Below are 22,278 nucleotides of genomic sequence, written 5' to 3'. Positions count from 1 at the left end.
TGTTTAAGAAATTCTAACAGTTCCCTTCTTACTGAATGGAAAAGTTTTGGCTTTAAACATATCCAACAAATTTTTTTCTCCTCTTCCTAGCTCATGTCTAGTTAACATTTGCCTAGTAAACACTAGCAGCCCCGTCTGACAGATACCATAGGTAAGAAATACAAGTAAAAAAATCCAGCTTGCCACCAGTTACAAGAAGGAATACTGCACTTACTCCTTGATCACCCCACAGCTCCCACGCAATTCTCAGCTGTTACTCACAAACAATTTAACGATATCTAGAAAAACTTTTGCAGTTTTCATCTCCTTTTGTCTTTCATGAGGGTTTTTTCTTCAACATAAGTGTCAATTTGAGCTAAGAAACAGGTCTGTAATAAAAAATATATAAAATCCAGAACCATCTGAGTAACTTAGCTCCATATACATGTGTGTGTATGTGTGTGTGTGTATGTATGTGTGTGTGTGTGTGTATACGTGTATATATATGTGTGTATATATATGTGTGTATATATATATGTGTATATATATGCATATGCACCCTGCAAGTAAATACCTATCCCATAAATATCTACTGCAGCACAGTCACAGGAGGTGTGTACCCACATTATGCACTTTTGCAGACATTTATGTCTAATAAATGTGCAAAGAGGAGCAATTCCTCACTCACAGAGCTGTAATGGAACATTCACCCTAAGAATGATACAGCTATACCAGTGAAAAGCTTTATGGGTATTGCCTATTTCATGCAGAAAACTGGCTTCCTGTGTAAGGAAAAAAAAACAACACAACAGCTTCACTGGTATTGGTGGATTCATCTTACTTCTGTGATGTGACATTCTTATTTTAATGAGGTGTTCCTACTGTAGACCTGGCCAAGCACAGGCTTTAACAGTTCATCAGAAATCTTGTTGAATGGTTGCCATTTCATACTAAAAAGGAGTCTTTTAATCATCTTTTTTAAAGCTACAGTCATGCTTAACATACTTCCAGTGAAAAAGCAAAAATTAGGTATGACATTTTATTCTAATATATATGAAAACCAAATACAAAGCAAACTATTTCCTATCCTTCTCAATATTGTCACTCAGTTTACAAAAAATGACAAAGTAAAAGCTATCCTACAGAAAAAAGGCAATGATACTATAGACAACAGCAGAGAATTGAGGACTGCAAAGTAACTACTAACATTGTAAGGAGCTCAGTACAGTTCTGTTATCACGTTATCAAGTGCCTGTAAATCATCCATAGTAGGTACCAACATTTTGAAAGCAGACCACAAGTTGTTTCATGCAATTTTGTTGATTCAGGCTCCAGTTCTTGTTATACTGTGGCTGTCCCATTTCTAACGAAAGTGCACATGATAGTGTCATTGCTCTTTCAAGGAAAAAACTCAGCAAGCATTATTCACCAACTAATATTCATTCCAATGTGACCTTAATATCTTTCATTTGCCTATTTATGTAGATGCCTTAAACATGTTCTAAATCTATGCAGATTCACAAAAAAATAAACATCTATCTACCCAGAGCAGGAGAAATGACGAGCCTCACTGACTACACCCTTGTCTCCTGCATACAGGGAAGCACACAAAAATGCAATGCTTCTTTTTTTTGTCCAAGTGAGCGCTTCACTCAAGTGCCTCTCAGACAAATTAAACAAACAAGCACAAAAGCCAAGTGGTTTCCAGTCCCACAGTTAAGTATGCTGTGAGGTTGTATCTACTGGTACACATGAAAGAGATGGAGACAAGATAACAAAATCAGGCAAAGGACAGCTCTGTTGTTTTCTGAATTGCATATTTATTATCTGCATGATTTAAACTCCTCTCACAATAATTCTCAGTATTTACATAAGGAAGCTGATGGTATATTCATGTTTCCTTACTTCCTACTTATTGGTACCAATAATTTGCCTCTTACTGTACACACAGGATCTGAATGTCTTTTGGGGTACTGACTTCTTGCACCATGGTGACAGCATGTGGTGGGGTGCTGCTGCATCTGGGCCATGCAGAGCTGTTGCTTCGCTTCATGGCCTGGTGCTCGGGTGGACATCCACGGAAGTCTACACACCCACATACCTGCCCAAGGTTTGGCAGGTTCAAGACCACGCCATGCTGGGGAGGCACTGGCCAAGTGCTGGTAAGGACGAGCAATACACACATGCCTGATGGAGAACACTCCTCGCTGTTCCATGCCAACACAGATGGGTTCCTTTGAGTCTGGCAACTCTGTTTAACCTTGTGTTGGAGCAGAGCAGCAGAGTGCACAGATTGTCACAGTCCAGTCTCAGCTGGGCAGCAACCAACAGCTGAGAGGCAGCTGAAGAAATGGACTGTTAGCATCCTTCATCTCTAGCAACTGGAGTTTCCACGTAGCTCATCATTCATAATACAAATAGGAAGGAACAACACAAAGGATCAGACTTGAACAGGAGAGCACACTCTGGAAAACTGAAATCATCAGGAACAAAGACTGAGGGTTGCGAGAGGCAACTGGATGCTTGGTTCTTCCACAAGTGTAGACCTGCAATGTCACAGAATCACAGAATAGTTTGGGTTGGAAGGGATCTTCATAGGTCATCTAGTCCAACCCCACTGCAATAAGCAGGGACATCTTCAACTAGATCAGGTTGCTCAGAGCCCTGTCCAGCATGGCCTTGAATGTCTCCAGAGATGGGGCATCTACCACCTCTCTGGGCAACCTGTTCTAGTACATGTCACTCTAACCTGTGAACATTTTGTTCCTTCTCACCTCACACCACGGAGCGCTGCAAGACAGCGGCATTCACCCAGAACCACTCTCATGCTCTACAGCCTACATACCCTCCCAGCTGGCGCTGGTTCTCCTGTCACCAGCTCAGAGTCCATGGGCTACAGCCAGGAGCCCTCCCAAAGACAGTTGGTCTTGCATTAAGTTTTATTCAGAGTAGCTACAGTGAGCTACTGAAGGACAACTCCTGCACCTATTAGTCTCCGACACATTTTCATTACAACAGCTGAAAGGGTTTTGCAGGAGCCCTCTCACCTGGGTAAATTTTGATTCTTGTTATGAAATAACCTAATACCAAACAAAGCACCAAGATAGTCTCAAATCACTGAACACATAGGAGTATAAATTTATGCATTTCTCATTAACTTTATGGAAATAGATTTCAGGTGAGAGGCACATTTCAGAAATCCTTCACCTTATTTTACAACATTTTCATATTATTCACAAGTGATTCTTCAAGTATAGAAAACCTTTTTATACTAACTTCTCTAGACCACAGTATGGTCTACACAAATAGATATCAAGGTTTACTTGCCATATCAACGCAGTCACCCCTCATTAATGTTACTGTGGGCTGCTCCTTGGCAATACCAGTTTGACAGAGCACCAATAAACTGGTATTTGCAAGGAAACAATTTCACTGCTAAATCAATATTTCCTTTGAAAATGCTCAAATGTGGCTCGTATTTAGCAATTTCCAGTATGTACTCTAACACCATACAGTAATCACCTTTTGTAAACACTGCTTTTGTTCATAGTTTATAGCCAGTGCATATTTTGTATTTAACAATGTTTAAATGTACATTAGTACTGAATTAATTAATATGCTTTAGCTTTGATAATTTAGGTCACTTATGGACTTCTGTAGCATAGCAAAGCACGAAAGATAATTTCATTCAAAAAGACCTCTGTTTAATCAACAATAACCCATCATAATTTATTTTCTATTCTGAACATTAAAGTGTAACAGATTCTGCCATTCATGCAAAATCTAAACCAAAGATAGTCTAAGAATAATGAAAATGACCTTACATACTAGAAACTTATTAGGTTCCACTAGCAAAAGAAAAGTACATCAGTAGATTGGGTATTTTCTCTGATGAACTTGCAATATGAATACAAAATACACAGGCATTATTCAAGTAAAAAATTATCTATAAACCTTCATTATTACTAGATATCAAGAAACATGGTGTTTTTCATATTTCAATCAAATAGATACTTTTGCAACTCTATAAAAATCATCCCTAGTTTGAAAAACATCTTAACATCAGGCAAAACCAATAAGCTCCAAATAGATATGGCATCATCTTCACCTTTGGCTTGCATTTTTATTAGTACAAACAAACAAAATGAAACAAACAAACAACAAACAAACAAACAAAAACAAACAAACAAACAAAAACAAAACTGTGAAAATTTGGCTGCTTTTTCCCCATTTACATAGTGTTTGGAGCAGCTGGAAAAGCTCTGAGCAGCACATGAAACACTTTAGAGACCTTGCCAGATGCAGAAAGACATCAATCTGTCAATTTACGTTGCGGCTCACACACACGCACAAGCCCATTTTTATCATAAGAAAGACAGAAATGCTAACAAGGTTTATAGTCAGCAACAAATTAAACTTCCTGAGGTCCTTCAAAGCCCTTGCTTAACAGCTGATTCTCCCAACCTTTTCTCAAAGAGGTAATGATGCCAAATAAAACTGGCTATGGGTTCCATGCACAGGCTGATGAAGTAATTTCAAGAATCTCATTAGCTCCGTCAGGTATCAGATCAAGTTCTAGCTTAATCTCAACAAACTGTTCAAATGCCCGAGGCAATGCATGTGATGCTCCAGTATCACCTTCCAGCCCCCTCACCATACTTTTTCTCAATCTCCAGACCACAGAACAAAACTAAAGTGTAGTTCATCTGTATAAGACTGTATAGTTAACCAGGGAGCTTATGTCTTGTCTAAGGCAAATTCCATTAACAATGAGATACAATGTAATATTTGATATATATTGAAGTTAATTTTCACACTCACTTCACAAGATTGATATGCCTATTCTATTCATTACTGCTTCATTTACTGTTACATGTGTAAAAAGCATATTCCTAGCTTTTAAAAAGCAAATATACTGATGATTTTTAGACTGTTTTCTCAGCACACATTAGATGATGCAAATTGTCAGTACTGCCCGGTCCACTTTAAGCACAACACATACTTTTCCTGACATTTGCCTTATTTGTTGTTCAGTGTGCAGCTGTATTAATCACTTTGTATTAAAATAACAGCAGAAATATACAAAGTCCAAGGTCTTGTTTAGAAATTTTTCAAAGAGCGAAAGGGTTATGAAGAAAAGATGAGGTGTTTGCCTGAGTCTGCAAGCAGACTCCTTCAAGTCCCCTGATAGTCAAAAGGTACAAGTCAAAATGGATCTCATCACCTCCAGTGCTGCTACCTCTGAGCCCGTGAACAAGCTACCCAGCAGACGCAGTGTGGGTTGGCGTGACTCTCAGTGTTCAAAGCAGCTACATGCATCAGCAAATGCAAGAGACCATCGCCAGGCAGGATGCGGGGTGAAAATACAGACTGGAGAACAGGCAGATTTGTGCAGAGCATGCTATTTCACAACAGTCAAGATGCTATAGAAGGAACCAAATCCAGAAAACAAAACCAAGCTCCAGATCACTCCTCCCTCAAGAGCAATTAAGGCATGGTTTCATACCTAAGCACACTATCCAAATGATAGGATGTAATAAAATGTAAAACCAACATGTGGCCTCTCATTCTCCACTTTGGTCAGTTAGGTAGCTTTAGTTTTCTACAAGCTTTAATAATAATTGCAAGAGCAAACCTAAAACCCCTATGTACATCAGCATGCTTTTATTTACGCCCCATCCGTAAAATCTGAAAGACACATGAGTACAGGAAGAGCATCTACCTGTAAAGACAAAAAAATTACCACAACATAGCTATCAAATTCTTCTTCTTCCTTCAGTTCTGCTGTATTCCAACAGCAAAATTTTATTTCGTATTCTTGTATCATTCCTATAAACAACCTTTTGTAGCTCTGTGAAACAAAGATCAGATTACAGACGTGTATTCCTCACCACCAAAGAAAAATCACTACTTTAAGTTTTAGTCCTCAAATGCCAAGATTTGTTTTGGCAGAAGTCTTTCAAAGCACTTTATCTTCTTATATTTAATATTTAGTCATTCAATTTTAAAAATCAAGTTCTGTAAGCAAGGATGTACTGAAAGCTGTGCTAGAAATGCTACGTTCTATGTATCAACCAACTGCATCATCTTCACAGTGATGAACTTTAAGAGCTCTCCTATAATAAAGCTGCTGAAACCTTGCAAGCCACAACCAAAAACAGCTGCAGAAAATCCCACCCAGCTAGAAAATGTAAATATTTGATTTTACTGACGTTAAGAAAAGAGGAAAAATTGCTAAATTACAAAATGCAATCTTACCTGGTTCCAGTATTCAGACATACAAAACTTTGGCCATGCTTCATAGTACAAGAAAAACACAGTCATTTTACTGAGAAATCTGAGCTCTAGGCTTTAAGGCTTAGGCATCCAAAGAGGGATTCTGTGCTTTGTCATATAATTCATCACATTAATATTTCTCAGGAGTAAACATGCTTATAAATTTTCCAGTTAAAGCTTCAATTGCAAATGAAAAAGAATTTCATTTAAAGATGCCCTTACATACTTAAATTTCAGATTTTGTTTTGTGCAAGCTGTCTTCTTACAAGTAGTGTGTTTCAGAAAACCTCTGACGTGCACATACAAAACAGCTTTGTAAATCCAGCAAAGACTCTTTCTGGCTTCTTGTTGAGCCACGCTAGCTGGCATTTACTCCAAAATGGCACTCTCATCTCTGCTTGTTGCTATGGACACACCATACGTCAAGCTTGCACTTTTTTTCCCCAGACCTATTTGTTTACGACAGGCCTAGGTGCTTCCTATTATGGTCCCTGCATCAGCAGAGTGTGCATTTGCAGCAGTGGGAGTCAGCAGCTGCCGCCAAGGCGATCAGCATGCAGCAGAGGACCGGGATGCTGAGGAATCATGAGCATGCTCCCTGCAGCCACGGACACCAGGGCTGCTTCCAGACAGTTACATGGTATGCAAATAACGCACCCAGATTTGGCTGAAAAAGTGTTTTTAGCTCTAGTTTTCTCTGGCAGCAAAAACTGAACATGGCTAACCTAAGGATAAGAAGGGAGAACCCCAGGGAACCACATGTTTAGAAAGCAAAATAAATACTGCATTTTGCAAAGTCTCAAGTACATGTCTGTCCCCCCCGTTCTGAGATACTGCTATTAAGCATCAAAGAAGCAAGTACCTTAATTCACATGAGAAAAAAAAAAATATACACAAACATGCTCATCATTAACTTTCAAATGTAATTCTCGTATATTAAAGCTTGTTTCATTCATTTGAGCTACTAAACTTAAAACATTTTGTTTCATGTGGACTTGTAGGGGAGGTCCCTTTGTGCACAGTGAAAGCACAGTCAAAATCAAAGGTATGGTAACTCTCGCACTACCTACACATCACTTCCACCCATTATACAGTAGGAAACAGTCACCAGTGCCACATTTGTGGCAACAAAGCTTAACAGTAGCCCAAGATTTGACATACTGTTGACACACTCAAGAACACTAGCCACCTGCAAACCCAGCAGTAGTGAAGCTTAGAGCCCAGTCATTATCCTTCAATATAATTTGCAGAAGTACACAGCAAAGCAAATCTCTTTTCTCACAAGAAAAAAAGAGTTTAAAATATCTTAAAAAAAAAAAAAAAATCAAGCATTCCTTGTATTTGCCATTATTTATCACAGCATCAATAAAGTTTGGCAGATTTCGAGCACAGAATATACGTTAGCTGCTAAAAATCTTGCATGAGTAAGAAGTCTATTTTCTAGCCTGCTTTGCCCATTTTTCATTAAAACATGTTCAAAGATTCTCAAGTCCACAATGTCTGCTTGGCAGCCCACTTTTCAGTTGTTTCTGCTCTTCAAACTCCTTGCTCGTTAATGCAAGAGCACTATCTGGCTATTTCTTTTGTTCTCACACTAACCACTACTGTGCCTTCTCCTCACCATTCCTTCCTCCTAGAGTTGCACTGCTCTTCTAGTGTCTCAAGGATGAAGTTTGTACAAAAACTGCTACAGAGCATCATCAAAATGTCACCTTGTGTGTTTATTCTTTCTTTGTTCAGATCAGCTCTGAAAACTACCTTGTGTCAGCAAATACATATGAATCACATTCTCACATTGCAAAAACTACTCTTCATGTAGATCACCCTTTGAAGCTCCAATGGATGGCTGATGTATTATGAAAATAATTGTTTCTAAAGATAAGAAACCTTCAGGGTGAGGTACCTTTTAGTCTACATTTCACAGCAAGTAATGTGCATCCATACCTTGAGAAAAAGTAAGAAAAAAATATTTGGCACCTCCATTTCTAGTCCCTACATTTAAAATAACTTTTTCGGTGCCAACTGTGCAGTGCTGCCTTCCTGAATCTATTGTCTGATGTCAGTAGACAGCAGGAGAAAGCTATCTCATAATAAAATTCTACCTATCCACCTGGTGGTCCTCTTCTTAAAATATAATTTTTGGTAACTAAAATATCAGTATTGTTAGTCACTTTGCTCTTGGCGATTAGAAAAGACATCTCTGTTACAACTGTTCGTTTTAAATTGCTAAAAACAAGTTTATGAAAACGTTAGTATCTCAGCTGGAAGGGTGAGGTTGCCTGTAATTCTAGGTAAAATAATTGCATTAAGGCTGTACTGGCAACCTTGGCCAAAAGAAGATCAGATAGCCTGGTTTAAATACATTAACACCTGCTTGAACAAGCCATTTCAACCACACATCATTATATCCATCAAACCACACATCATTATATCCATCAAACAATTCTCCTGGCCTTGTGTGTCTGGGGAACATGACTGAGGTTGAAGTTAACCCTATGAGCTTCAAATTAACCATATACTTTTCCTGTAGGATCCATCTGTTCATTCCAGAACAAAATGTACAGACTTTATTTTGATTGCTTTATGTGACTTTGAAAAACCTGAGACAATCTTCAGGAAGAAGGAAAATGCCACTGGTTAGTATATGGTGCTTATGAACACATGTAAGCAAAAACTACCATTAACACATGATAAATTAGTGCGGTAGAATGACAAAGGAGTTTGAAAACCAGTCTGGACTGGCACATTTTAAAGGAATTGCTGCCATGTTAACATTTTGCCAGCATCTAGAGCTGATGAGAGTGGACTGCATTCTAATGTTCAGGAAACCAGCTAATGATCTTTCTAGCTGAAAACCTGATTTTCAGGTGAACATATGTGGTGGGGAGCACACAGAGTCCTGCCACCGAGCTGTGCCATGCAGACACTAATGGGACAGAATGTCTGACACGTGAAAGTGGCAACAAAGATGCTCTGGAGTATGTTTCCAGACTTCAGCTGCCAAAAATGTATCTTAATCACTCCACCTCAGTTCCTCACCTTGCGAAACAGAAATATTTCTGCTTTGGAAACTGAGTGACGTGAATGTCATGGTATATCACTGTAGCATAGTACAAGCAATTGTTTGTAAACATAACTTGCATTATAAGTAGAAGAAAAAACGAGCTTAAAGATCTGTGTTGTTTCACAGGTGAAAAGCTAAACCAGACGCTGATGCTATGTGTTTTATATTCTGGGCTGTTTTAAACAGATCCATAAGCTACTTCCATACTTTTTGTACCAAATTATAAACTATCCTTGACCAGGAAAGATGAATTATTACTATTAAAACTAGATAGATACATTAATTGCAACTCTGATATTTCTTATTTATAATAAATGATCAAAATCAATGAAATTTAACTAGAAGGTCTGCTTTCCTTTGCCCTCTTGCTTTTCTTTCCCAAATAAAAACAATAGCAAAAATGCATAAACTAGCATCCTTTCAAGTAGCAATTACGAGTAGAGGGTTTAGTTAAACATTGCCTTGCTGAGGGATCTTACAGAAGTATTGTCACCCCCATTCCATTAGCTGATCATATATTAGTGAGTTACAACTTAATTTATGGAAGTAGCAAGCTGTTTAAATTTTATTTCCAGATCATCTGGTAGACCAGGCCTGTCCATCAGCTTGATTCAGTGCTCCACTGCTTGTGATTTACGGCAGATAATACTATTGCCTGGGCAGCTCCACTTCAACACCCGGACCAGGCAAACAGAGCCAACCATGGGCAGAACTTGCTCTCGCACAGCAGTGTCTCCCATGACTAGAGATGCAGAAGCAGCAGCAGTGCCCACCACAGCGAGGCTCTGCCATGAGGCAGTCACAGGGCAGCACAGGGGCAGCTGCAGCAGAGCTGCTGGGAGGTGAACCCCAGCTCAACAGGCAGGTGCCACCTACCAGCCTGCCCACACAGTTTCAAGGCATGATGAGTAGCATCACGTTCTGCCATGCCTTAACTCGCCTGCCTTCAGTTTTGCAGCTACACAGGGGACCGGTTGCAAGTTAACTAAAACTGGGATCAACTTCTTCTGAGATATGGTCCATGTAAAAATAAAATCAGAACAGAATATACCTATCCATAATACACTTAATTCTATGGTAAGTCTCCTAAATGTGGAAGTTTTTGCAGATGATAACAAAACTAACGTAACAGATAGAACGGTTTTTTAGTGCAGTTTCTTTGATGCAAAGGTTGAACTTACGTTTCAACAAACACCACACTCATTGAACTAAAACTTCATATAATAGTAGAAGCTGTCTCTTACTGGAAAGACAGAATTTATTAAGGAAAAAAAGAAAAAAAAAGGCCACTGCTCTCCAAAATGCTTCATATCTTACAGTCTAACCTTTATTACAGCAGCACACTACTATGAATACAATGCAGTTCTTGGCTCCAAATACTGTCACAAGGTGCCACAAGTATTTAGTCACTTATCATGCCTTTCAGTAAACATGAATTCCACCTTTACTATTAAACAAGAAGTTATGAAGCACTCATGTCCATGAAGCCTTTTCCAAGTATAACTTTGTGCCACAAAAAGGCACATCAATGTTTGCATTTTAACTTTAAACAACTGCTGGAAAAGGTCTTCATTTTCAAATTCTCTATTATGGTGGTTGAACCTAAAGTTATTTACCCACATCAAGTCCTAGTTATTTACTCCATAACATTTTGTCTATGTTATTTTGTGCTATTACGCTAAAAGGAAAGAATTTTTCATACTGTGGCATTTCCTATAATTAAAGAGGCTACAAAAAGGACTGTTTGTGTGATAGTATGGACCATTTGCTTACATTAATGGAAAAAGTTATCAAAGGATTAGTGACTGGAAAACGATGTGATCCTAAAGCAGCTGAAAAAAGCAGAAAAGTATTAAATCACAGCAAGTCTCAAACAGGTATCATCCCTCTTATGTAGTTCTCACACTCAGGACTTTTTAGGAACCAGTGAGTGAGAGATGTAAATATAATTTTTTCTCTAAAATTTAAAGTATGGACTCAGTCTGTGAGATAAAGGGTTCCTAGCTTGTTTTGGAACCTTGAAATGCCATCGTTCTTTGTATCAACCATTATGGGTCTTTTCTGCTGGTGCAGAATGGGACAGCAGCTCAGGAAAGCAAATATTTGCCACTGAATACCCATATAAATAGAAGGCGCTGCCTACAGCTTGGACACCTTAAGTCTCACCCACCACATTTGCTTCTTTCTCAGCAACAGACCTACAGCTCTACCATTCCACCAGAGCCCCCACTTACTCGCCTCACAGAAAAACAGGGTGTTTCATCATTTTTCTCATTTGGCAGCAACTCAACAGCTCCCATGGAAGCAGCACGGGTATGCACAGAAGAGACTCGGCCACTGCCAAACCTTCATCGCAACTCCATCCACTTCTTTCTGAGAAGATGGAAGTGTTCATAAATGATAAGGAGAGGCCAGTGCAAGCCATCTGCATGAAACCCAGTTTCCCCCATTATCTCGCTGCAGCACACCCTTGCGCAGTACGGCCAGCAGAGTGCTCTCTCCTTTTTATATGTATCTATACACCTCACTCATCACTGCGGTTGTCCGAGGGCAACTCTGCTGTCCTCCAGAAGCATGAGTATTTTTACATGGGAGCATGTAAGGTTGTACACAGGGAACTGTACTCCAGCCCAGAGGTTTTAATATCCTTTTGGGCTGGCTTCAGCCGATGGAAACGCAGGAGTGTGCCTCGGAAGGCAGTTTTTCCTTACCTTCACAGTCCTCATTTCCTTTTTTCTTGTTAAGAAGTACAACAAAATTGAGGAACCTGCACAACTACACATTAATTCAAATTCAGGTTCATGACTTCATCCACATCTGTTTACTCAGTGTTCAAATGGAAATCCTCAATGAACAATAGCTTCCCAATGCTGCACTCAACACTGCTAACACTTTTTCTTGATAACAGCTCTCCCTTAACTGTAATCTTCATCAGAAGCAGCACTCCAAAGAGCTAACCAAATCCTCAGATTTTCCTAGAAAGATCTGGGAACATAAGAACCAATTAAACTATCATGTCAGCCAGCCAAGCACAATGGCATTGCCAGATGTTACATAAGAACTGTCACATAACAAACCCCATTAAGTTTTTCATCTGAATATCCAAGCTCTTTAAATCTGGGAAGCAAAACAGAGATGCTATCTGCTCTGCAACAATATAAGTCATGACAACAAATTTATTTTCTACTGTTATGTTTGTACCACATTTTTTTTCATATGCAATAGCTGAAACCCAAGAGATTGACTGATGCTTAAATCCTCTTAAATGGATATGACATTATCCTGATCCTTAATGGAAACAGGTCACTCTAATCAGTGACTATGACAGAAAAAAAATACAATTTTACTCTCGCTGAGCTTCCACATTCTGAAAAAGTATTGATAAAAATTATGCTTCTACATATGCAACGTAGTTTCAGAAGACAAACTCCTAACCATGCAACGAACTTGTCCCCAAAGCTGGCAGCAAGAACTCAAAAAAGACAACACTAAAAACTAGTCTGTTAATAAAAGACTGAGCAAGTGGCATTAGCCATGTTTATTAGTTCTAGACTCAGCCTACCTAGGCTCCTACAAAATTACCAACCACCACAGCACCAAAGCTTTTCCACAGAATAAGACAAAGATAAAACAGATGAACGGACAAAATCAGGAGTCAGAACCTGTTATCAGCTCCGTATATCCTGGGGATAGGGAAACCCAGTGAGCTGCTGTCAGCTTGCAAAAACACGATGCTGCTTCTCCATCCAGTAGCTGGTGCCCGTGTGGAGCTGCCAAGAGGCTGGGGGCACCTTCTGGCCCCAGTAAGGGCCACACAGGAACGTGGGCAGTGTTTTCCCTGCACTTGGGAAAACCGAGCCAAGGGAACACAACATCTCTGTTTGATGCACATTTGGGTATTTATACATGGTCCATTATTTGAACGAAGTATTTAGATTAGCCTCAGTCTTTCCCCAGATACCACATTAGTCAGCTCACCATTGCCTGCACGAGCCTTTTAGTGCAGTAGAGAAGGAAAGGAAAAATACCTTCTAAGAAAGGAGGAAAGGAAAAACACTTTCTAGCAACAGAAACATGTTATTATAGAACAGCTCAAATTGGCAGGGGACTTCAAGAAGGAATGTAAAAAAGTAACTGAATGGATTTCAAGATGTCTTTGTTTCCTTCAAGTATAATTCTGGTTTACATGAAATGTTTAGAGGCAGATAATTTTTTAATATAAAGTATCATTAAGATTATTGTTTGCATGTATGTAATGGGCGACAAGTACAGAACCATAAAAAATAAACCAAAATCCAACTAACATTTGAGCTGAGTGTTACATTACCGTGGTCTTTGGGAGTTGGTTGATTACTCTGACGCTTTGGGCATCTTCAGAGCACTCAAAAAACTCTCAGAATTGTTTTTTTTTAATAGTAACTAGCACTAGTAACTGCCCGTAAATAGACTTCTGCTTTGATTTGTGAGCATTTGCACATACCAGTATAAAAGCTGGACAACTATAAGACAATTTATACTTTAAAAGTAGTTTCATAGTTAACATGGTCAAAGTAAATGAGACCTAAATCTTTTCAGCTTTGATAGCTAAAAAAGCTCCCTGCAGAAAAGATATTCACCTACATTTACAGTGGGAAAGAAACACACAATGACCTTTTGCAAACTCACGTTCATTACCAGTTATCACCAAATCCTGCAAAAATGCTGTCATCTGCGGTCGACTTAGAACTGAAACAAAAGCAACGTATATTGAAACTTTTTCCCATGTCTAAATTCAGATACTCAGATGCACAAAAGCAACACACTAGAAATGTTTGCAAAATCATGATTACAGAAGCGAAAATACACTTTTGAACATCAGTTTCATTATAAGTATTCCTCCACATTTGACTAATCTACCATTAATGCTGTCTAGTTGAAAGTGGTTGTTACATCTTTATTATTGGCATTCATCATTTATTAACTGTTTGCACAGAATAAATCTGAGATTCAGAATAAGGGAATTAAGCCAGGTACTGCCAAACTCCATACTGAACATAAAATTTATTAGTTTTTGCTTTAATCTTGTTTGGCAGAAAAAGGGAGATATTCATCTTAAAAAAAAAAAAAAAAGTAAATTATTTTTAAAAATCATTCTGCAACCTTGAAATTTTAAAAAAGCCATTTGTTTGTACCAGTGTATCAAAGCGCACCTGTCTTTAAAGTTAGAAATCACAATCGGCAAGCTAGTGCCCACCTAAAAACTATGTTTTTTCAAAGAGATTACTCATAATTAAGCTCAGCAGAAACTGACACGGGTTAGCGTCTCTGGAAATCAGAACAGTTAAATAGGGACATCTAATTATGCCTTGGAATCCTATCGTGAGTGACTCAAACTGGTAAATTATTTTCTAAAATGAATTTACTTCTGTTAAAGTAAGCATCACACAGAAAAATATAACAATAGAGCCACATTCCACTGATGTTAGCCAATACTAGCAGCACATGGTATAGCAAATCAGAAACAGATCTCTAGAAATGAAAGAAATTTTAGTCAATTTTCCAAATTTTAATGTGCTTCTTATTCATTTTCTAGTTTTGGAGTCTTCCAAGAGGCCAATTTATTATAGTATCCAATTCCAGAAGCTGGTAATTTAAGAAAACACTGAGTATGGTAAGAATCTTAACAACATAATGACAATTGACAATACTTTTAAATACCACGTTCTTTCAAAATTAGATTTATTTATGAACTACGCCTATGGGAGCATCACAGATCTATCCACCAGTTACTCCATATGCAATGCTTCCAGGCACTAAGAAATCTGTTCATCACAGCGATGACCACAAGATGGAACATCACCTGGATATTATAGTCATCCTACTGTCACTTCGGCAGCCAAGCATCCTGGCGGGCTTCCTGCAGAGTCAACCTAGAGCATGTTTTCAAAGTTTTTGGGGGCTACGCTAACTGGCACAACATCCCAGGGTTCATCCAGAGATTGTGGAGAGCAGTCTGTGCCTACTGCTTCAAGTAGGTTTAAGCAGGGAGAAGGATCTTTTCATATATCTGCATCATCCCACCTTCAGCCACCCAAAGCTCTGAGCTGTCACGTCATAGAGTACCGCTAATTGAGCACGAGGGCCATCTAAACACAGTAAATACCCTCAGATTGGAACATGCTAACGCAGGTCTTACACAGGCATTACCAGCAGTAAGGGGATTCCACACAGACGCAATCAACGGTTCAGACTGCCAGCTGGCTGCACAGAGAGGGACTGGAGATAAGACTAGCTCCCTGGCCAACCTCAAGCATTCAGGACACATCACACTCTTTCCTCCCTGCATTTTTTCCTCTACTACAGCAGTCTTAGCACAATGGGCTAAAGCTTTTACTTGGTGCAGAGCTCAGTTCCTATGTCACCCCTTATGTGTCACACATGTCCACATAAATAGGGAAAACTAGCACAGATGAAAATGCTGTTATATATATAATATATTAAAAAAAAAAAAAAAGTGGAAATCGGAGAAGTAGCTAAGGGTCTGGTGAAAAAAAATAAAAATATAAACAAACAAAAAAACAATCAATCTTGTGGGCTATTTCTTAAGGAAATCTAGAGAAAAGGAAAGTGGGAAACACAGTGAGAAACCATGTTCTGCATCAACAATGTTGCTTTTCCTGATTTTCTCATCTAATTTTACAGAACTTACTCTTGGGATAAAGTACTGGGTATTCTTGGATATTTTTTTGCTGTACTGAAGTGTATGTCCTCAGCCTTGAGCAAAGTTTCTCTACTTCAGTTTCTCTATAAACTAAAATAGTATAATTCTCCTACATGCTTCACTGAGATGTTGTGGTTTGCAGTTATATTACAACAGGAGGTGCTGTATAAAAGACAGATAAGTTTCAATAATCAGAAGTAAAATGATTCTTTAGCACAACCTGTTACATCTAAAATTACAATCCTCCTGCACTATTTTTTTTTCATATTATGGGCACGCTGATTTATATTCAAGATTGTTCACATTATGGTTAATGGCACTCTTTAACTTTTTATTTCTTTAAAAGAAAAACAACAACAACAAAAAAACAAACACCAAAAGATGTCACAGATATCTATACAAGGGGGGTAGATTTCCTAAAAGAGGGGCAAAAGTTTACCTTAAGAACTGAGTATGACCTGCAAAACCAAACGGCAGCTATTCCTTCCCAGTATAGTAATACTCTTCCTACATATTGTAACATAAAACAGTAAGTAGCAATAAAGTGCTTTAGACATGTACATCCGTATTTGATAGATCAAGCAGACTCAGGCAATACATTACTGCAATAAAAAATTCCAGTTTTGAGATAAAGCTTGGCAGCAATCTTACTGACCTTCATAGGACAACTAGGCTTACTGTGTACTCTGCATAGATCCCTTGTCTGCACAATCTTATGTTGGAAACAAGATGAAACACTTTTTCTGAATCACATTTTCCTTTCCATTTTAATAAACACATGAAGAACATTTATCCTGTAATTTATGGCAAACAAATCTTTAACTAGTTCAAACAAATACAAACAAAACATAGCATCAGATGTAACATCTTTGTGTTTACTTAAAGATGCAACACAGTTGTCATGTTTCATCTTAAAAACAGGTCTCTTTAGGTAAAAAACTGAATATACTTGGCAAAACAGAAGACACACTGATTCACAAATAGTTTTTTCCTATTCTAAAAACAGCTTGCCCTCGTTTTTCATAAAATATACTGCATGTCCTATTTGGTTTAGGATGGTAATAAATAAATACTAGAAGAAAGCACAGGATCTTGTAAAAGAGTGGCTATGCACACATCACAAATCAGGGAACCTATTGGTGTTTAAACTTGTTAGGAAGGAAAGATCATGCCCAACATATTGGTCTGACAAAAATGTCACCAGATTCAACTAGTGCTAAAACAGACCTTGACAATCTTGACTTTGTAACTTACCAGTACATATGCAATACACCCTGAATAATGAGATCTTTCAACTGGCAATAAAAACTGAAAACACGGTTCTGAAAATAGGGCAAAGCCAGGCAGATAGCTCTTAAAACAGAAATTTAATTGCTACTAAGAGGCTCTAAGGACAAGAAAAGCACAAAGGATTATATTATATTAATTATATTATATTATATTATATTATATTATATTATATTATATTATATTATATTATATTATATTATATTATATTATATTATATCATATCATATCATATCATATCATATCATATCATATCATAACTAAAGCTCACAAGAGTGCAAACACCTTACACACAGGCTGAGTTGAACATAGATTTAAAAACAGTCAATAAGAAAGAGAAGATATTTGGTAAGGGCAGTCAAAGCAAGACAGCAGAATTTTAAAAAGGCATAAGCCGAGTCAAAAACACCTATTATTTTCTTACTTCAACAAAAAATCATAGTAGCAACTGAAATTATTAAAAGGTGCTAAAATATAGATCATCAGCTGCTTTCTGAGCCATAAGAGGTAAAACCAGCCTATTTAATTAAAACTTTCTTCTCTCTCATTGCACATGTAACTCTCCATATACTCAGTTCATGACAAATATAAAAATAAACTCTAAATCAAGACAGCAAGCTTCTTAATTTGTCTTTAAAAATTAACTACAGAAATGTAGCTACATATTCTTTGCAAAACAAAATCACAAAAGACAGTGTACTTGTGAATGGAGTATATGGAAACTATTTCAAACTGCAAAACAAACACGCAGAGATCAGATACCAGCACACAGCTCCCAGCTAACAGGCATCCTCAGCTTCCAGGAAGCGCCAACTCTGGTCTCAGAAACACACTTCTGGATCTATGCATATCTGGTAAATATTGTGATGGCACCTTGGTTCTGAGCGTGCTCTTTCCTAACAAATCGTGTTAAGAGAGCTGTTAGCACTACTATTCACAAATAAAATTCAGTTGGCGGCTCCCTTGGCATCGAGCACTTGCCTTCATCACCTTTCCGTGCTACTTTCGACACCATTCTCTGGGAAAGATCCCTAGTTCAGAATGGGATGCTGCGAAAAGAAAGAGGAGCTGAAGGGATTACCGCAAGCAGTGTAGCTTTCCAAGACCTGTATCACTTTCTCAACTTGTCCCGAAATTTAAGAAAACTGTGTATAAACCACAACAAAAGCCTCTCCTGCACTCAAGCGCGCCAAAGGAGACTGTTCTTTCCCGCGGCAAGTTTCTCAGCCCAGGGTCGCTTCACCCTGCCGAATCCTCCTGCCGACACGGGGCTGGGTGCCCGGGGACACGGAGCCACGCCGCAAGCGCGACCCCTATCCGAGCTGCGGCTCCGCGCCGCTCCGCACCGGGCTAAGCCGACCCCCTGCCCGCCCTCGCCCCGCGCGGTGGGAAAAGCCGGGGCGGCTGGGCGGGAGGCTCCTACCTTATTCGAGGCCATTTCGCTGACGGAGTGCCTGGTCTGCAGGGTCTCCAGCTGCTCCAGGCACCAGTCCAGCTCCTCCAGGGTCTCGCTGGCCAGTTTTTGGTAAGCCTCCTCTGCGAAGAGACAGGGAAAGGCGCACTCAGTTCGCAAGCGTTTCACAGGGCTAACGGCGAGCTCCAGCGGCTCCATCCTCCGCTGCCTGGTGCGCACACATGAGTGCTGCTCCCGCATATTGCCAGGGCGGTCAGCGGGCGGCGAGGCTCTTCCCCTTCTCGGAACCACGGGTCACAGAGCAGCAGCAGCAACTTTCCGCCGCCCGGACTCCCCTCCTGCCCTGCCCAGCCTCGCCTCCCCGCCCCGGGGCCACGGCCAGCCCAGCACCGCCGCCTCGCGGGCAGCGCCGAGCTCCGCGGGCGCGCAGCGGCTCCGCGGCGGCCGGAGGCCGGGCTTGCCGGCGGCGGGGCGATGCAGGCTGGGGAGAGTCAGCGCGGACACCGCGCTTCCTGTTTTCGCAGCTCCGCCGGTGGCACGGCTGCTGGCGGGGACCTGCCGCCACCCCCCGGCGGTTTCACACCCCACTGCGGGGCTGGGAGCCCCGCAAAACCCGGCGCGGAGCCGGCCCCGCCTCGGGGCACTCAACCGCACTCAGCCGTTGTCCCAGTATTTTCTAAGCTACCCACAGGGGTACCATGAGAATCAATTGGTTAATGCTCATAAGGTTTGGGGAAGATGTAAAAACACATCTAAGTGCTGGCGATAACGATTACCTGCCGAAGCGCCAGCTGTTAAAGGAGTGTACAAACCACTGCAGCAGTGTTTGCTCTAACCCAAAAGCATGCATGTCCAGTATGCGTGAAAAGTTTTAGAACTGGGTCCATGATAGAACCAAAATTTGTGTATGTCACATTGGAGCCAACTGTCTTAAAATTTGCAGAAGTTTCACTTAAAGAGATGAGATTACCTTCCTCAATAATTTTCCAACAGCGGAAGTTCTGTTGATATGCAAATAATTTCAGGCAAAAGAATGCCATGGCTAGAGTGTGAGCCTCACCTACAAAGCCTAACTATTTTTCTTCTGATGTAGATCAGAAAGGGAGAAGGCCCAGTGAGTTTTATGCCAAGGATGGTGTCTTGCTAACTGTGTATCTGAAACATCAAGTTTTGAAACTCCTGGCATGCATACTTCTGGATCAGCTACATGTAAACATAAATCCAAGATAGAGAAAAGTTTTTTCGGTGGTCTTGTTATTCCCATTTAAAACATCTCCCTTAACTTACTACACATCAAACTAACCTTAATATCAAAATATCAGACAAGCAAAAAATCAGGCAAATTAACTAAAACTCCTTTTTCAATTGAACACCTCAGCATGGACAAGAGCCAAATAGCTCACTGCATTACTGTTCAACATCTAGGATAGTACATATGTATCTTTTTACATTTCAGAGAACACGTTCAAAAACTTCCGTTCTTTCAGTTGTTAGACTCTGCATACTTGTAGCTATTGCGAATACACTCCACAATTTTGAATAATGTCCATTCTCCTCTGGAAAAAAAAGTCAATATGAGAAGAAGTTTGAATTGAGAATAATTGGCAGAACCATTTAAAGGGAATTTTGCAGTGCCTGCCTCTACAATTATTAACCTGCCACTTCAGCAAACTCTAACCAATACTCAACAAAACCCACCCCTATTAAATTTAAACACTGTCTTTCAAATGTGTCATACTTACTATAATAGCTATCCGGTTGAAAATATTTCCCCTGGCAAATAAAGTAAGGATTTTCCAGCCTGTTTATCTATCAAAAGAGAATCTGTGACTTTCTGCAACACAGCAGACATCACAGCTCGCTAGCTCTTGAACATAACTGGTTTTCTGACCTTACTTAAGTTTAGATTTCATCAAGATCATTACTGGAAATAGAATCATAGAATCATAAAATCTTTTAAGTTGGAAGAGAACTCCAAGATCATCTAGTCCAACCATAACCTAACTCTAGGACTAAACCATGTCCCTAAGGACTTCACACCTTTTAAATACCTCCAAGGATGGTGACTCCACAACTTCGTTTATAATATGGTTTTTAGTGTACTGTGGTAAATGCTTTTGATGAAGCAGAGATGCCATTAATGAATGCATACTCATCTGATGACCTTATGCAATTATTTCATTGAGGACAAAATGCATAACGAAGTGAGGCAAAACAAATCTGAGTGACGTATGATGTTATTTTGTTGCTAGCTTACAACCTGCCCTTCAGCAGTTCTTGAAAATCAGGTATTGGGAAATTTGTGTTTTTCTTCATAAGTAAACAACATGCCTTCTAATACTTGAGAGTAAGAGGGTAAATTTTTTCTGAGCAGTATGAAAACAATGAAATTAACTTGAGGGGTACCATATTTAGGTAAAAGTAATGAGACAGTTTATTATTTATTTTAAAAGGTATGTTTCTTGTTATCCTCATAGCAACAATATACACTACCAACAGCACCTTACATTCAGGAATGTTTATCTACTATCTACTACTACATCTCAAAGCACATTAGAAACCAGAATTTGTCACTGACAAGGAAGTCCCACCACCTGTAGGATGTTTCTCACGATCTGTTCTTCCTGACTCCCACACTTCAAGCTTCTGTGGCTGTCATAGGTACCCGACTGACCGCTCAGACTATGTAAACTTCTGATGCACAAGGCCAGGCTAAAGCCCTGCTGCAACTCTTGACAATTCTTAGCTTGCAGAGTCCTCAGCCCAGCCCTGATAACTTAGATGAAAATAAGGAGTTTCTGATTGGTGACAAAGTACCCATTAAACAAGCACACAGTTCTGAAGGGCAGAACAGCCATAGGAAAGCTTTTTGATAAACAGTACTGAACCTCTAAATTTGGCCCACACTTTTGTTGTGTGGTGGAAAATGTTGTTGAGGTTAAGAGCTTTTCAAGTGTAACACCCCGCCACCACTAAGCTAAGAATAAAGAAATAATTATCAGCCACATAGCTTTGGCAGCCTCACAACACTGCTTCTGACCTCTCTGTTACCTCTAAAGTAGTACCCTGTAATTATTCCCAGCCAGGAGTGATATGACTGATCTACTAATCAGTTTTTGATACAGGCACATGATCAAGTTTGCCTTTTTTTGTTGCTGTGTATGTCTGTGAGTGTCATTTTTGTTTGGTTGGTTTTTCCCAGATGATGAAGTCCTAAAACAGATCAACTTCTCTAAATGAGAGGGGGTTGGAAATTTTAAAGTGTTGTTTGTTGTTGTTTTTTTTTTTTTAATATATCTCATAGCCTTTAATAAGAGGGAGAAAAATACAGTTTAACATCCGTTGCTTTAACAGTTTACACATTATTTCATATGTGCTTTCAGAAAAAAGGAAGTTATAGCAAATGTTTTGTTTACAGTTCACAGATTACTACGAACAATTCTACCATATGTAGCTTTCAGTGCAGTACATAGGAAAAACAAAACAACAACACAAAAACAAAAACACACAAAAACAAAAACAAAACACACAAAACAAAAACAACCATGAAAGGTTAGT

The 22,278-nt window shown here is 39.4% G+C and overlaps 1 protein-coding gene across 1 annotated transcript in view; it reads right to left on the bottom strand.

Moving 5' to 3' along the window:
* PDE4D (phosphodiesterase 4D) overlaps positions 1-22,278 on the bottom strand; it is a 356,820-nt gene that overhangs the window by 32,002 nt on the left and 302,540 nt on the right. The window contains exon 6 of the mRNA XM_071802826.1: positions 18,730-18,842. Within this exon, the coding sequence (XP_071658927.1) occupies positions 18,730-18,842 (113 nt within the window). The remainder of the gene's footprint in view (positions 1-18,729; positions 18,843-22,278) is intronic.

The sequence above is a fragment of the Patagioenas fasciata genome, chromosome Z (genome assembly GCF_037038585.1).
Source record: "Patagioenas fasciata isolate bPatFas1 chromosome Z, bPatFas1.hap1, whole genome shotgun sequence".
NCBI lineage: Eukaryota > Metazoa > Chordata > Aves > Columbiformes > Columbidae > Patagioenas > Patagioenas fasciata.
Note: the sequence above shows the minus strand (reverse complement) of the source record. Positions and strands in the feature narration are given on the sequence as shown.